The sequence below is a fragment of the Neomonachus schauinslandi genome, chromosome 15, assembly GCF_002201575.2.
Source record: "Neomonachus schauinslandi chromosome 15, ASM220157v2, whole genome shotgun sequence".
Lineage (NCBI taxonomy): Eukaryota > Metazoa > Chordata > Mammalia > Carnivora > Phocidae > Neomonachus > Neomonachus schauinslandi.
Window position 1 is genome coordinate 1,803,360 of NC_058417.1, and position 14,012 is coordinate 1,817,371.

A 14,012-nucleotide genomic window follows, 5' to 3' on the forward strand; every position below is an offset into this window, starting at 1 on the left:
GGAGAGGGTAGGGGTGGGTTTGGGGCTGGGTCCCCAAATGGGGGGTGTGTGGCTTTGAGGGTCACTTACGTTGGGGCCTCTGGGTGAGTGTTACCAGCTGAGACAACTTTTCAGGGCTAAGGGTGGGAGTTCAGGGTGAGAACGGGGGCTGGGCTTGGAAGCGGGCAAGCAGGGTTTAAGATGAGTAGTCAGGAGTGAGATGGTATTTGGGCCTCAAAATCTGAGGCTCAACCCCTCAAAAGTAGGGTCTGACTTGTGACTAGATTTGGAGGGCTAACCCTATGGGGAAGGGCTTGGTGAGGAGGGGTTACTTTGGATCCGTCTGTAGGGTGTGGGAGGAGGGACCCGGAGCCGGGGCATCCCCTCGGTGTGGATCGGTTCGGCGGGGAGCCCCCGCGGACCCAGCCCCTCCCGGCCGCTCCACCACTCCGGTACCTGCAGCCGCCACCACTTTTCGAAGGTAAATACCTCGGGGCTGGCGGGGCGGGCGTGACGTCAGGGCGGCCGGAGCCCGCGGCCCGCGGCCCGCGACCCGGGGGGTGCGCCCGAGGCTCGCGCGGAGGGGGCCGGGCCGGCTCTGCGGCCGCTCGCGGACTTCCCCGGGGGCATCACCGGGCATGTGACCGAGTCGCCGGCGCCCGGCCGGGAAGCGAAAGCGCCGAGGGGGTGGAAGGAGCCGTGCGGCCGCGCCTGCGAGTCCTCGGGCCTGCGGCCTGACCTGGGGACGGCCGGATGGCGTCCCGGAGCCGGGCTGAGTCAGTCAGTGCGCCGCCCGCGCCGCGCGCCCCGCCTAGCAGCCGCGCTCGCGTTTCGCTTTGCGGGCACCTTCCCGGCCGTGTCCTCTCGGCGCGGGCCCGGGGCCGACTGGGGGCGCGGGGGCGCGGAGCCCCGCCTCCGGGGCTTTCCCCGCGGCGGCGGGCGGCGGACGCGCGCGGGCCCGCAGTACCGACCGCGCTGTCGGTTCGGACGCTGCGAGCGCGGGAGGAGGGCGCCGCCAGCTCGCGCTGCCCCCCACACCCCGGCCGGGACTCGCCGCCGACGGCCGCGGCTGCCCGGCATTCCCGCGGGCCCGGGACGATGGCGCTGGACGCGGCGCCCCGGTCCCGCCTGGCCCCCGAGATGAGCCGGCCCTGGCGCGCCCGGTTCCTCGCGCTCCTCTTCCTGCTGGCGCAGCTGCCTCCGCCAGGTTCGTCCGGGGCCGGGCTGGCCCCCGGGTCCCCGAGTCCGCGGACGGGATGGGGGCGGCGCGGGGGACGGGGGCGTAAGTGGCGAGCCGGGGTCCCCGTGCAGCCGGGGCGGGGCACAGGCTGGGGGACCCCCACCCGGGTCCGGGCCGTGTTCGGGCCGTGTTTGGGGGTGTGACGTGTGGGTTGCGCCCGGGGTCAGATCGGATCGAAGGAAGAGGCGCAGTACCAGCGGGGGGAGCCCTTTGGGCGGGGAACCTGCGCTGACCACCTGTGTCTCCCCCCGCCCCCCACACCCCAGGCGACGGCAACGAGGGCAGCGCCATCGGGAGTTGTTACTGCCACAAAGCGATTCCTTCCGGCCCCCCTCCGATGGCGGGGTTCATGGCACATCTCCGAAAACACCTGAGAGCCTACGATCGCTGTAATTCCTACGTCAGGTAGTCTCACCGAGCCCTGGGAGCGCCACGCCTCTGGGGGCCTCCAGGACCCTCGCTGCTCCACCTGGAACTCCTGGGGGGACCTAGCCCCCTCCCAGGATTCCGTTCCCCCGTAATTCTCCATACCTTGCTTTCCCTTTCCCACATACCTGGGAGTTTCCCAGTCTGGGCAGACAGGGCTCACTGGCTCTTGGCAGTGACTTCACATGAGGAAAGAGCTGAGACCACTTTCTTCCTTCCTAGGTTCCAGCTACACTCCCGGAGTGTGTGTGGGGGCAGCAAAGATTCGTGGGTTCAACAGTTGATGAGCTGCTTTGATCGCAAAGGTACGGCTTTCCCCCTCCTCCCTGGGGTCTGTCTCCAGGGCAGGGGTCTGCCCCTTACAATCTTCTTTGCCTCTGTCCCCTCCCCATGACACCTCGCGTTCCTATTGTACCTGGTGCCAGCCAAAGTTCCTTAGATCCCAATTCACCCAATGTCGCTAACCATCGCTGTCCTGATTTTTGCCAGTTCCTCGTGTGCTCTTACTTACTTTTTTTCTTGAAAGCAAGGCACTACTTTTGTTTTCCAGTATTTTACTATGGAAATTTAAAGACTTACACAAAAGTTGAAAGAATTGTTCAGGGAACATCTATAGGCCCACCACCTAGATTCTACGTTATTTGGCTTTTATATGTTTGTATTTCACGTCTTTTATGTGGTAGGTACAAAATACAGCAAATGTAACTTATATTTTACAATATCAAGTTTTACAGCGCGTTAACTGTATTTGCTTTAGTCCACGCCCATCTGTCTATCCTATGCGTCATCAATGCACCTTACTGTTTTTAAAAGATTTTGAGAGAGAAAAGAGTGCAGGAGCGGGGGTCGGGGGGTGGGGGAAGAGGGGCAGAGGGAGGAGCAGACTCCCAGCTGAGCAGGGAGCCCGAAAGGGGGCTCCATCCCAGGACTCTGAGATCAGGGCCTGAGCTGAAGGCAGATGCTTCCCAGACTGAGCCACCCAGGCGCCCCCATCTTATTTTTGCGATGCATTTCCAAGGTAGCTGCAGGCATGACCACACTTCATCCCCAAGCATTTCAGCATGTGCATTATTGAGCTCAATACTTTATTGTGCTTTTCCTCTCTTGAGGTAAAATTTACATACAATAAGACGAATAAATTGTTATGTGTACACATGCCACTTTTAAAAAACTTAACTAGCAGCTTGTCCTAAAGCAATAACGTCTGTGAAGTCACAAAGCTGATGCGCTGGCTGCATTTTTCTCCTAAAATAAATGCACAAAAGATTCTAACCTGTCGCAGCAGAAATTGTCTGGTGTAGCTTCCGGGGCGCACAGACTGCCCTGTGGGCTAGAGACCTACACGCAGGCTTTCCCTTAATCCTCCTAGCTACTGTGGCCCTTGGTAGGAAAATCCTCCCTGCTCCAGAGCTGGAAGAAAGGCGTCCCAGGGAGGCCAAGAGACAAGGGACAAGGTCACGCGGTGACCCCCCCCCCCCCCCGTAGCAGAGCCAGGCTTCCAACCCAGGTCTCTCCACCTCCCCGTTCAGGAGGCATGCCTTTCCCAGTGCTTGTCCCAGTGCTTCCCTGTTGCGGTCTGCCCTCTTCTTGGACTGCTTCTTCACTTGGTCCCCTCATCTCATAGCCATGATTCCTTACTTCTCGCCTCTCCAGAATGTGGATACGCTAACTCTGGCAGTGCGGCCCCCCAGGAGCATTTACCTCCTCCCAGCACTCAGGTTCCTGAGCCCACACAAAGGGCACCTTCAGACACGGGCTTCCCTGCTCAGACATACCCGCCACCCGCCTCGCAGTCTACTGCGCAGCCCACGCTTCCAGCCGGGGCACGGTCCTTGGACAAAAATCTCACCCGTGCCAATGAAATTGCTACATCCACCGAGGGCCGCAGTCTGGCGGCTGGGCCTGAGGCTGGGGAAAGGCAGAAACAGCTGGAAGAAAAAGTGGGGCCTTCAGCGGGGACCTCAGCCATGGTGCCCGTGCTGTCTCTCCTGGCCATCATCTTCATTCTCACCATCGTCCTCCTGTACGTGCTGTGCAAAAGGATGGCCCATTCGCTGCCGCAGTCTCCAGGTAAGTGGGGCCTCTGGGCCCCTCTCTCGGGGACTCGGAGCTTCCTTGGCAGGGATCCTGCCCCCAGTAGCTCCTGGCTGGCTGGAAACCTGCCCCAGGCAGACAGATATGCAGGCTGTCTGCACTGCGGACCATAGGCCATGAGAAGCGTCAGCTAGAGACATTTACAGAATAGGGAGGGAGGGAAGGAAGCCGTCACAGGCCCAGGGACCCGTGCTTGACCTTCAGAGCCAGGCAGGGCTTGGAGCAACGTAAGATGGCAGCTGGAGCAGGCTAGGGGGAGATGAACCTGTGGAGGGAGGTGGGGGCCATTCATTTAATTCACAGATCTTTACGGAGCACCTACTCTGTACTAGGTTGTATGGGTGATGTTTTGGGGTCTAATTCCCCAGCTCAAGCCATTCCCCCAACTTCCCTTAATCTCAGAGCTGATATCTTAATTTCCTTATCTTTTCCAGATTTGCAGCTTCCTTACATACCCGTAGCATCAGACTCCAAAGCCTGAGCTGAGAGTGGAAACCCATAAGGGTAGACGCTGAGATTTATTCAACCCCATATGCCTGTAATTAATATATTCGAATAACCTCTAGCACCTAATTGGCACTCCATAGCTATTTGATGTTTAATATACAAACATCCGGCCACTACCCTCTTGTAGACCCTTCCTGGGTTTTTTTCTTATGCTATAATGTGAAATCTACCTTTTACTGTAATACCCTAGACAAATTATGTGTTTAATTACTAAAGATTATTTTTATAATTACTGACTCTTCTTTCTGCAGACATTGGCCTCATGCCCTTGCCCCCTTACCATGGTTCCTGGCTTCAGCCCCTCCGCTCAGGGTCCCACCGCCCCCTTGTCCCACCCAGTCTGTCTTCACACACCGGCTGTTCCTCCCCCGACTCCCCACTGCAGGCCTGGGCCCTCCCCCTCTTCCTCCCTCCCAAGTAGGCACCATGCAGTTTGGTTTTATTTCCTCAATCCCCGTATCACCCACATATGTTCCAGTGAGAGTCTGAGCTCCTTGTTTTCATTGCTGTTGTTTTTATTATTAAAACCCCTAGTTCTTCTTTTATCTCGTTCAATGGGAAGAAGAATGTGTCTTCATTGGTCCAGTCTGCAGAAACCCGGGGTAGGGACACGGGGTGTTTGAGGAAGTGTGCTGGGTGTCTGAATCTCTGTCTGAGCTCGTCAGCACTTTCGTGGTGTGTACCTGCTGGAAGGGCCAGGGCATCGTCGCGGGCCGGCTTGATCTCCAAGTGTCTCCGTCCCCACCTTCTGCCCCTTTGTCCTCAGATACTCTGCCCAGCAGGGCCGGTATGTGGCAGCCCCGACTTCCCACGCTACAGGTCTCCGGGTTTTGTCCCGGGTGCCGTGTGGTGGCCTTCCTCCAAGCTGTCGCTCTGCCTGGTCGGCCTAGTTTTCCAGCAACTGCTCACAGATTCGGGCCACATCGCTGAGCTTGAGGCGAGCGTAGTCCACCCGCTTCAGGGCCATCTGACAGTCCTTCCTCGAAGAGTAGCTGGAGCCCTCATGGGGCTGCCCCGTGGCCACCTGCAGGACATTCGCATGGATCAGTCCCACCCCTTCCCTTACCCAGCTCCCCAACCCAGAGAGCGTCAGGTCTCTTGTCTCGTTTCTTCCCTGAATGTGAAGCCGTTCGGGCACATGGGGGGTGGCTGGGTGACCCAAGGTAAGTCACTGAACTTGTTAACTCACCTGTAAAATGTGGGTACGCCTAACTACCTCCTAGAGCTGTTGCAGGATTAGATAAAGCAGTGTCTGGCACGTTGTAAAAACTTAATGAAGGGTGCTGTTGTAAGAGACCCGAGAACCCTCTCAACCCTGTCCCTTTTCTCGGGGCGTTGCCGCTTCAGGCCCCCGAGGTCAGGTCAAGTTTCTGAGTGCACAGTCTTGCGGCTTTGGCACTGGTCACCAGTCCTTTCCCAGGACTTCCCCGCCAGCGGCTCACGGGATGCGCGCCAGCGAAGCCGGCAAGGCCGCCTTTAATATCTTCCCTCCGGAGAGTTAAGCCGACCCTGGAAGGGAGGGTTCTGCAAAGGTGTCCCCGCCGGCCCCAAGGGCCAAAGCCCCGCCCCGAAGGATGCCGCAGGCCCAGGCAAGGCGGAGCGCGGGGCGGGGCGCAGCACCTGCCACCGCACGCACCTGGGTGAGGTAGCGGATCTGAGCCGACAGCTCCGCCTCCACGTGCTGCACCGACGCCGTGAAGGCCGCCGCCTGCCGGTCCAGGAGCCGCTCGTTGGTTTTTTCCTTGGACAGTTCCAGGATCACAGTACCTGCGGGGGCGAAGAGAGGGCCGGGCTGGCCGGAGAGGGCCGGGGCTGCCCCCGCGGGCACCTGGCGTCCCCCCCCACCGCCGCGAGCGCAGGTGCCGGCCGTTGGGTCCCGAACCTGCATTCTGGAGAATGGCGCCGATTTCCCGTTCGATATCCTCCAGGGCGCGGAGCCTCTCGTTCGCCAAGCTGTAGGTAGCCATCGCGGCTCTGGGGAGCGGCCCCCCCAAATCCACGGGGTTTTTCTCCGTCCGCGAAACGCGTCGCTTGAGCCCGGAAGCGGCTGTCGGCTTGCGCCTGCGCGGGGCGCGCTCGGGGCTGCGACTACAATTCCCAGGATGCTCGGCGCTGCCTGGCCTGGTGAACTACAACTCCCAGGGTATCGAGCGCCTGCCCCGGTCTGCGCCGCCGCCGCCCCCTCGCGACCACCTGTGGGAAGAGGCGGTAGTGACGCCCTGGAGGTCGTTCCGCCCCTCGCGCCTTCGCGACACGCCCGGGGGCTCGATTTGATGTCTTCTACGAGAAGTGCCCGCGCGGCTGCTGGTGCTGGGTGAGGGTGATGGGAGCCCTGGGGTGCTCCGCCTGCCCGCCCCGCTCCGCCGTCCGTCGGGGCCCGGGGTCGGGCGGACTCGGTGAGTGTTGCATTGTTCCTCCCGGGCGGGAGCCCCGCTGACACCCAGGCTTAGCAGCGTGTGCCCCGGAGCTGGCTCCGTGCGGCCTTCCCCCCTTCCCTTGCTGGCCGCCCGTTACGCGGCCGGGTCTGGGGATGCGGACGAATGGGATGGGCTCTCGGGTGACAGCGAGGTCGACCTTTGCTCCGAGGCGTGCGCAGGATGCACCTGCAGGAGCCCAGAGAGAGGATCCTGGGGGGCAGCGCTGCTGGAGCCGAGGCTTGCGGGTTAACCAGGTGGACGGGAGGCTGCAGCGGAAAAGCGGGGCGGCGCAGGCAAGGGCGTGGGGCCGGGGAGGGGGTGCCTGGCGCCGCCCAAGTACCCCCGGGGATTCAAGTTTGAGCGGAGCGAGGGCAGCGTGGCGGCGGCGAGGCTGGAGTGGGAGCCAGATCGGGAAAAGGCTTGCAAGCGGAGTAATTTGGACCTTGTTCTGAAAGCCCTTGAAGGATCTTCAAGAAGTGTGTTATGGCCAGGTTTACCTTCTTTGGAAAGGTCAATCTGGACAGCCCCTGGAAGAAGGGGAATGAAGCTACTTGGCACACGATTAGCAAATGAATGGAGACTTTCAGTTCGGCTTGAGGGACCTGGCGTTTAACTTCACTCCTTTTTAAAATCCTAATCAAAGAACAAGGGGATTTTATTAAGGGGTCAAAGAGAGAGAGGGGGGAATTAATAGCAAAACTTTAGACAGAAGCTGGAAGACAGAAGAGTAAGTGGTGACTGATGTAGTAGTGAAGTGGTAATGAAGCCAGCAGTGGAGAAAGCTTAAAAGCAACTTGATTTCCTCTTAAATTAGTGGCATCATGTACACTGGGGTGTAGGTGATACTAAAATGAGGAGGATTATTTGAAGTAGTTAGACCCCCCCTGCCCCCCCAGGGCACAGTTATATTGAAAACAGAGATTAGGGGTGCCTGGCTGGCTCCGTTGGAAGGGTGTGTGGCTCTTGATCTCCGGGTAGTGAGTTTGAGCCCCGCATTGGGTGTAGAGATTATTTAAATGGATACATAAACTTAAAAAAACAACAACACAACAGCTTAAAAAACAAAGAAAATAGGGATTGAATGAAAGTTTATTTACTGAGTTGTTCCAATCTGGAATTCTGTACTCCAGCTATGCTAGGATGAAGGCTAAAAATGCAACAATTCAACAACATAGAACTTAATTTTTTCCCCCCATGGAACAGCCCAGCACGGGTCATTCAGCATGCTGCACAGATCATCCGGAGATCAAGACGAGCAGTGCAACTCTGCCATCCTGTAGGGTCTGGAGGCCAGCAGCACTGACATTACCTAGGAGCTCGCTAGACCTGCGAAATCGCAGGCCCCGCACACATCTTCCGAATCGGTATCTGGGTTTGAAGTTCCGCAGGTGATCTGAATGCACAGTAACCTCTGAGGGACACTGCTCTGGGGCAGTGCCGTCTGCCCTGTCGAGACTGGCTTGCTGCCTGCCTGCATCGTAGCTGGCAGCGAGGGGGAGGAGGAAACGTGGGAGAGGCAGACCCTGGCTCAGAGGTCTGACTAGGAAGTAGCCCAGATAATTCCTACTCACATTCCACTGAATAAACAGTCGTATGGTCTCACCCAACTCCGGGGTTCTGGGAAATCCAGTCCTTACCTAGGTGGCCAGCTTCTGTCCTCACAGCACGGAGGAAGAGATTTTAGGGGAGACGTGGACTCTCACAACAGCCAAAATGAAGATGGAATAAAGACGTTTTGATATGTCCAGAGGTGGCAAATTTTTCTGCCGAGTTCCCTTTCTCAGGAGGTTATTAGATGTAGACCCAGAAGAGAAAGCTGTGGGATCCAGAGACTGAGTAAGGCTTCGGTGCTGCAGAGAGGTGAACAAGAACATGGGGTGAAGGGAGATGCAGGGTGACAGGCATGAAGAACATCGAGATCGGAATGGAGCAGACCTTAGAAGGCTTCTCTTCTTCACGGAGATGGAAGAGAGGAACATCTGCTTTGTTTGGAACGTATTGAGTGCATATATAGACTTTCCGAGGAGAGTATAGGGCAAAATTAGGGATGAACTCAGAGAATAAACAGGTTCTTATAATGACAGCGATTCAGGGAAGACCACCTGGCGCTAGAAGAGAAAGGTCATCAGGACGACTCTGGATAACTTACGCGTAGGCTTGAAAGTATAAATATTGAATATTGATCTAACCTCCGTTGATACCATTCTCTTGGGAGTATGGGATGCCGGGGGCAGGAGGGAAAGTATTCTGCTGTGGGGGAGAGGGGCAGAAGGGAGCTCAGTCTTTCCCTCGTATAGCAGGACGCCAGAGATGCTTAAGACGAAAATCAGAAAGTAGCAAAGTGAGCAGGTTGTTTGGGAATATGGAGGTCAATACCAGAAGGAACATCTGAAGGGGGTGAAGGTAGCTGCCTCTGAGGAGAAGGGAGTTGGAGAGGGGTGGGGTATAGGCCTTGTGATTGTGTCCGACCCCTTACACCGTGTGCATATATGACTTTGAAAATAACAACGCACTAAAAGCGAGTGGTAGAGAGGAAACGAGTAGAGATTTACTTCATGTGGAAGAGACCTGGGTGTGGAGGAGTGTCTTCTCTTTGGTCTCCTTCCTTCCTCGAGTAGAAGAGACTTGCGTGGGTTTATGCACCATGGAGGAAGAACCAGTGGAGAGAGGCAGAGGTCGAAGAGAGGCGGGTGGTGGGATGAATCGGGGTCTCAGAGGAGGTGGGAGGGGAGAGATCTGAGCACAGGTGGAGGGACGAGCTTTGAACGGGAGGAGGAGGCTTGACCTTGGTTGTAGAGAGAATTGGGATCCATGTTGGTGTTTGTGGGTAGGAGGTGGGAAGTTGAAATCATTCGTCCCTCGCAGCCTCATCTCTGTGAAAAACAGGAAGGTTTGCAAGGTGGTGAGGGAGGTGGCCAGGAAGATGGCGAGGGACAAAGGCTCATCAGGAATTGAGGGCCCAGCTGAGGTTAGAGACCCTTTAGGGGCAACGGCCCCAAATGTATACCCAGCGCCCAGTGTTGACACCTAGGATGTGTTAAAAATTACTTGTTGAATGAACAAATATGTCCAGTTGTGTGATTTTTCTCTGGTGGCGCTTGCTAATCCAGTCAGGCGGGGCCGGCAGGGTGGTGGTGGGACGGAGCCCAGGCTGGGGTCTGAGAGCAGGTGTTTGAAAGGAGGAGCAGTTGAGCTAGAGGATGGGATTGCAGTGGGCAAGGTGGGCTGCGAGTTCAGTCTGGAAAGAAAGGCGCCAAACTGCCAGGGAACAGATGGGCCAAGAGCTTGGCCACACACACACACACAAAACAAACCAAGAAGTCATTAAAAAAGTGATTATGATTGTGTACCGTAAAATTTAAAAAGTGAATTATTAAAAATATCAGGAGCAAAATGCTTTGCAACTGGGGGGGTTGCTGCACAACACTGTGGATGTATTAAATGCCACTGAACAGTTTCAAATGGTTCCTTTTACGTTATGTGAATTTTTCCTCTGTGAAAACACCAAAACAAAAAACAAAAAAACCCCAAAAATACAAACCTAGAAACAAATTCAGAAGACAATGACAGACCAGGAAAAATATTTGCAAAATATATGACAAAGGGCTCATTTTTTTAGTATATAAAGAGCCCTTAGAGTACATTTAAAAAAAAAAAAAGTACCCAAATAAATTAGGTTTTATCCTCACTCATAATCTAACAAATGCAAATTAAAACTCAGATGATACCATATTTCACCTGCTTGATTGGCAGGATCCTAAAGATGCTCACGGTCTTTGACTCAGCAAGTCTGCTTTTAAGAATTTGTTTTACAGGGGCTCCTGGGTGGCTCAGTCGGTTAAGCGTCTGCCTTTGGCTCAGGTCATGATCTCAGGGTCCTGGGATCGAGCCCCACATCGGGCTCCCTGCTCAGCGGGGAGTCTGCTTTTCCCTCTGACCCTGCCCCTACTCACACTCGTACTCTCTCTCTCTCTCTCAAATAAATAAATAAAATCCTTAAAAAAAAAAAAAGAATTTGTCCTACAGATCTAGTTCCTGTGTGCAAAAAAGACCTGTCTTCGGGGATAATGATTATACTGGTGTTTGCATTAGCGAAAGAGCAGACCCCCTTCGCAAGTCTCTCGGCAGGAGACTGGTAAAAATAAATGCCATCCAGGGAATGCAAAGTCATGCAGCTCATTGAAAGAATAAGGAAGTTCAGTATGTGTCGACAGAGAAAAGAATGCACCATTAAGGGGAAAAGCATGGTATAGGAGAGTGGTCGTAGCATGCTAGTATCTATTCGAAAAAAGGGGGAAATATACTCGTACAGATATGCCTGAGTCCAACCAGTATCTTTGGAAGAAGAATAACGAACGGGATTGGTGCTAGTGGTCGCCTCTGGGAATGAGAAATGGGAGGCTGGGGATCAGGGGCAGGAGGGAGCCTTCTTTTCACTGTCATATACGGTTTGGATCTTTTTTTTTCTTTCCACCATGTGCATGTTTTACCTTCTTAAATACATTAAAAACTTTATGAAAAGCTAAAAAAAAAAAAAAAGACATCGTTTCTCAAATTGTGTGCTAATTCAAGATCCAGATGCGTGGATTCTTCCTGGGACCTGCTGGATCAGAATCCAGGAAGGTAGAGCCAGGGACGGTGTGTCTTTATCTTGCCCCACCCTCGGCCGGGCGGGGGGCGGTTCTGATTCACCTGAAAACCTGCTGAGCTCCGTGGGCCGAGAGCTCAGCCGTCAAGGAGCAGGCTCACGGGAATCAGAAGGATACCGGCAGTTCGTCCGTGTGGCAAAGACCAGGTTGTGTGGGGTAGGGGCGAGCAAGGTCCCTGGCATTTTGGCAGCACTTAAATCCGTGGGTAAACAGCGGTCTAATTAGATGTCAGGCGCCAGAGACCGAAGGCCCCCTCGGCCCCATCTGGAACTACTTTGCCTTGCTGTCTCTGCCCCGTTCCTGCCTTCACACGCGGTGCTGCCATCACCCAGAAGGTTCCAACCCGTTCCTCATCTGCCAGTTCTCTGCTCCAAGGTCCCTCCCTCCGGGACATCTTCCCCAAACCCCAGCCTAGGTCAGCACTCCCTGACGTGCGTTCTCCTCGCCCCCGGACTTCTCCTTTGGAGCACAGATACCGTCATGAGGTCATTAGGGAACGATTTAACGGTGGCTTTGGTCACTGCGATGTCCCTCCACGATGCCCGGCACATGATAGGGACTCCAGGGCGGGCTGCTCACGGAGGGAACGAATGAGCCTTACGAGACGCAGGAGACGAAATCTGGGCGACAGGAGTGGGAGTGCGGGGAGGGGGGCGAGCCGGGTCCGTGGAGGGTCGCTCCCACCCCGTAGCCCAGTGTCCGGGAGTGCCTGTGAACGTCCGAGAAGCCGCGGTGGGACCTTGCTTCTGGGACTTGCCTGTATAGGCGTGACTCCCTGTGGCCCCACGGAACGTCACGTGGCTTCTGTCCAAGGAGGGCCACCGCCGGGCTCCCACCAAGCCCCAGGAACGGGAAGCCCCAGCCGAGTGCCCGGCCACAGCAGGTCACCACCCGGTCATGTGTGTCCGCGGCGAGAGGGAAGAGCCGGCCGGCCTGCGGGGAAGTGAGTGGCTGTTTCCCCCGTAAATGCGTCAGCGGACTGTGGCTTTACCCAAACTCTACCCTTGAGCTTGGACCGAGCACATCAAGTTCCAGTGTTTACCTTGGAGCGCACGACAGCCCAGTGGTTGGGACATTGATTGACCACCTTTGGGCCCGGCGAGCTGGCTGGCCGGGTGCTCAGCCCCCAGAGGACGGTCCCGGATGGGCACCCGTCTGCCCCTTCAGCCCCGCACAGAAGACACAGACACTTCCGCCTATTAAAAGGTTTAATTTCTTCTTTATGCTCAGAAACAAAGAAGTGGCCTTGCCCCCCCCTCCCCCGCAGAAGAGGGTCTCCTCTCGAAGGAAAGGGAAGCTGTTGGTGTGAGGTTGAATGCGGGGGTTCCTTCTCCCCAGTTTCCCTACTGTCTTTTCAGCAACCCCCTTGCAAAATTTAGGTTTGAACACAGCTTGCCACCATCTGGGGGGTTTGGGGAGAGGCACAGCTGGAGTCCAAAGAGTAATGCCCACGTTCTACAAGAGATGGGTCCAGTGCGTGTCTGGGGGTGACTGGCAAGGGAGGGAGGGGAGGAGGGGGGCCGGGGAGCTGCGGAGTGGAGAGGCGGGGGCCCTCCCTCCCCCAGCAGCGCCCACCCCCTCCTCCTAGCAGAACTGGTCTTCGCAGTCCTCGTCCTTCATCCCCTTCAGCCGAAGCCGGGCGAAGTCCTCGAACACGATGTCATCGTCCGTGGCGTAGCTTGACGGTGGAGGGGGGGGTGAGGTGCGGGCTCCAGACCCTCATCCCGGCCCCCCGCTCCCCTCCCAGACACAGGGGTGTCAAGAGCAGCATCGGGACTGGGTGCGTCGGTGAGAAGGTGACGGGCAGCCTCGGGAGGAAGGCTACACCGTTGGCAGTCGGTGCTTCAGCCCTCCCTGCCCGGGGGCGAGGGCAGATTCGGGGGCTGCAGGGGTCTCTGCCCACAGAGGTCAATGGTTGAAGGTGGGGGAGGAGTCTTACTTGGTATCAAATTCAATGAGGTTGGTGTCCACAGGGGCATCTGTGTCAGGAGCAGCTGAGGCGAGGAGAGGGGGTGGGTGGGCGGGTGCCTCACGCACCAGCATGTCTCCCCTGGCCTGGCCTCAGACCGTCTCGCGGGGGGCTTGGGGTGGGTGCTGCGCTCACCTGTCTGGGGCCTGGGGAGGGTGATGTGGTCGTGCGGCTTGGGGTGCATAAGAACAAAAGGCAGCTCCACAGAGACGTCCCTGCGGGGGGGGGGCAGCATGAAGGGCCAACACCGCCGCACCCGGAGGAGACCCCCGCGCCCCACGTTCCCCCGCACGCTCACCCGCCGCGAGACACCACCAGCTTCACTTTGACCCTGTAGGACACCAGGATGCCCAGCACCTCCTTGTTGGCGCCCTCCTTCACGCTGCAACGAGGCGGGAGCTAGACCACGGCCCACCCCTGGGGCTCCCGTGAGGTTCTGGGGACCACATCCCGGGGCAGTGGCCTCCAGCAGCGTAGGCTGTGCTGTTCTCACGGCCCAGCTCCCCGCGGCGCCGCTCTGCACGGACCCCGCCTGTGGCTTCTCCTGTCTCGCGGTAGAGGCCTTCGACCCTGTGACCCGACAGCCCGGCACCGTCTTGCTCCCACGCGTCCTCGCAGAGACCGGGCCTGGGCCACCTCTGCGCCTGCAGGTCCCTCCGCCCGGAGCGCTCCCCGTGTGGCCGCGTCACCGACTTACTCTGGGTCCCTCCTCAGAACTCAGGCCCGGGGGA

General features: G+C 57.1%; 3 protein-coding genes across 4 annotated transcripts in view; 1 reads left to right on the forward strand and 2 right to left on the reverse strand.

The window, feature by feature from the left end:
• Window positions 1-663: 663 nt before the first annotated feature.
• CXCL16 (C-X-C motif chemokine ligand 16) lies at window positions 664-4,795 on the forward strand. Of its 2 annotated transcripts, XM_044921409.1 has the most exons (6): window positions 664-1,186; window positions 1,486-1,624; window positions 1,868-1,950; window positions 3,299-3,715; window positions 4,174-4,243; window positions 4,498-4,795. In XM_044921409.1, the coding sequence occupies exons 1-5, from the start codon at window positions 733-735 to the stop codon at window positions 4,218-4,220; spliced, it is 1,140 nt and encodes a 379-aa protein (XP_044777344.1). In that variant the 5' UTR covers window positions 664-732; the 3' UTR covers window positions 4,221-4,243; window positions 4,498-4,795. The 2 variants fall into 2 exon arrangements, with proteins under 2 accessions (XP_044777344.1, XP_021550236.1); XM_021694561.1 differs by lacking the exon at window positions 4,498-4,795 and having other exon boundaries at window positions 4,174-4,475.
• On the reverse strand, window positions 4,751-6,300 carry MED11 (mediator complex subunit 11). Its single transcript, XM_021694562.2, has 3 exons — window positions 6,129-6,300; window positions 5,883-6,013; window positions 4,751-5,270 (listed from the first exon to the last, which is right to left on the reverse strand). Exons 1-3 carry the CDS (start codon window positions 6,211-6,213, stop codon window positions 5,133-5,135), a joined length of 354 nt encoding a protein of 117 aa, XP_021550237.1. The 5' UTR covers window positions 6,214-6,300; the 3' UTR covers window positions 4,751-5,132.
• A 6,208-nt stretch (window positions 6,301-12,508) lies between these two features.
• Window positions 12,509-14,012, reverse strand: part of ARRB2 (arrestin beta 2) — a 7,996-nt gene continuing 6,492 nt past the window's right edge. The window contains 4 exon segments of the mRNA XM_021694560.2: window positions 12,509-12,990; window positions 13,252-13,306; window positions 13,417-13,496; window positions 13,580-13,663. Of these exon segments, the coding sequence (XP_021550235.2) occupies window positions 12,897-12,990; window positions 13,252-13,306; window positions 13,417-13,496; window positions 13,580-13,663 (313 nt within the window). The 3' untranslated portion in view covers window positions 12,509-12,896.

Bases quoted from the DNA above. Each gene is read 5' to 3' on its own strand.
- CXCL16 (XM_044921409.1), top strand. From the start codon at position 733: ATGGCGTCCCGGAGCCGGGCTGAGTCAGTCAGTGCGCCGCCCGCGCCG. The intron at 1,951-3,298 runs GTACGGCTTTCC...TCGCCTCTCCAG, and splicing joins GAGCTGCTTTGATCGCAAAG to AATGTGGATACGCTAACTCT. The intron at 3,716-4,173 runs GTAAGTGGGGCC...TATCTTTTCCAG, and splicing joins TTCGCTGCCGCAGTCTCCAG to ATTTGCAGCTTCCTTACATA.
- MED11 (XM_021694562.2), bottom strand. From the start codon at position 6,213: ATGGCTACCTACAGCTTGGCGAACGAGAGGCTCCGCGCCCTGGAGGAT. The intron at 6,014-6,128 runs GTTCGGGACCCA...TCGCCCCCGCAG, and splicing joins CGCCATTCTCCAGAATGCAG to GTACTGTGATCCTGGAACTG. The intron at 5,271-5,882 runs GTGCGTGCGGTG...AATGTCCTGCAG, and splicing joins AGATCCGCTACCTCACCCAG to GTGGCCACGGGGCAGCCCCA.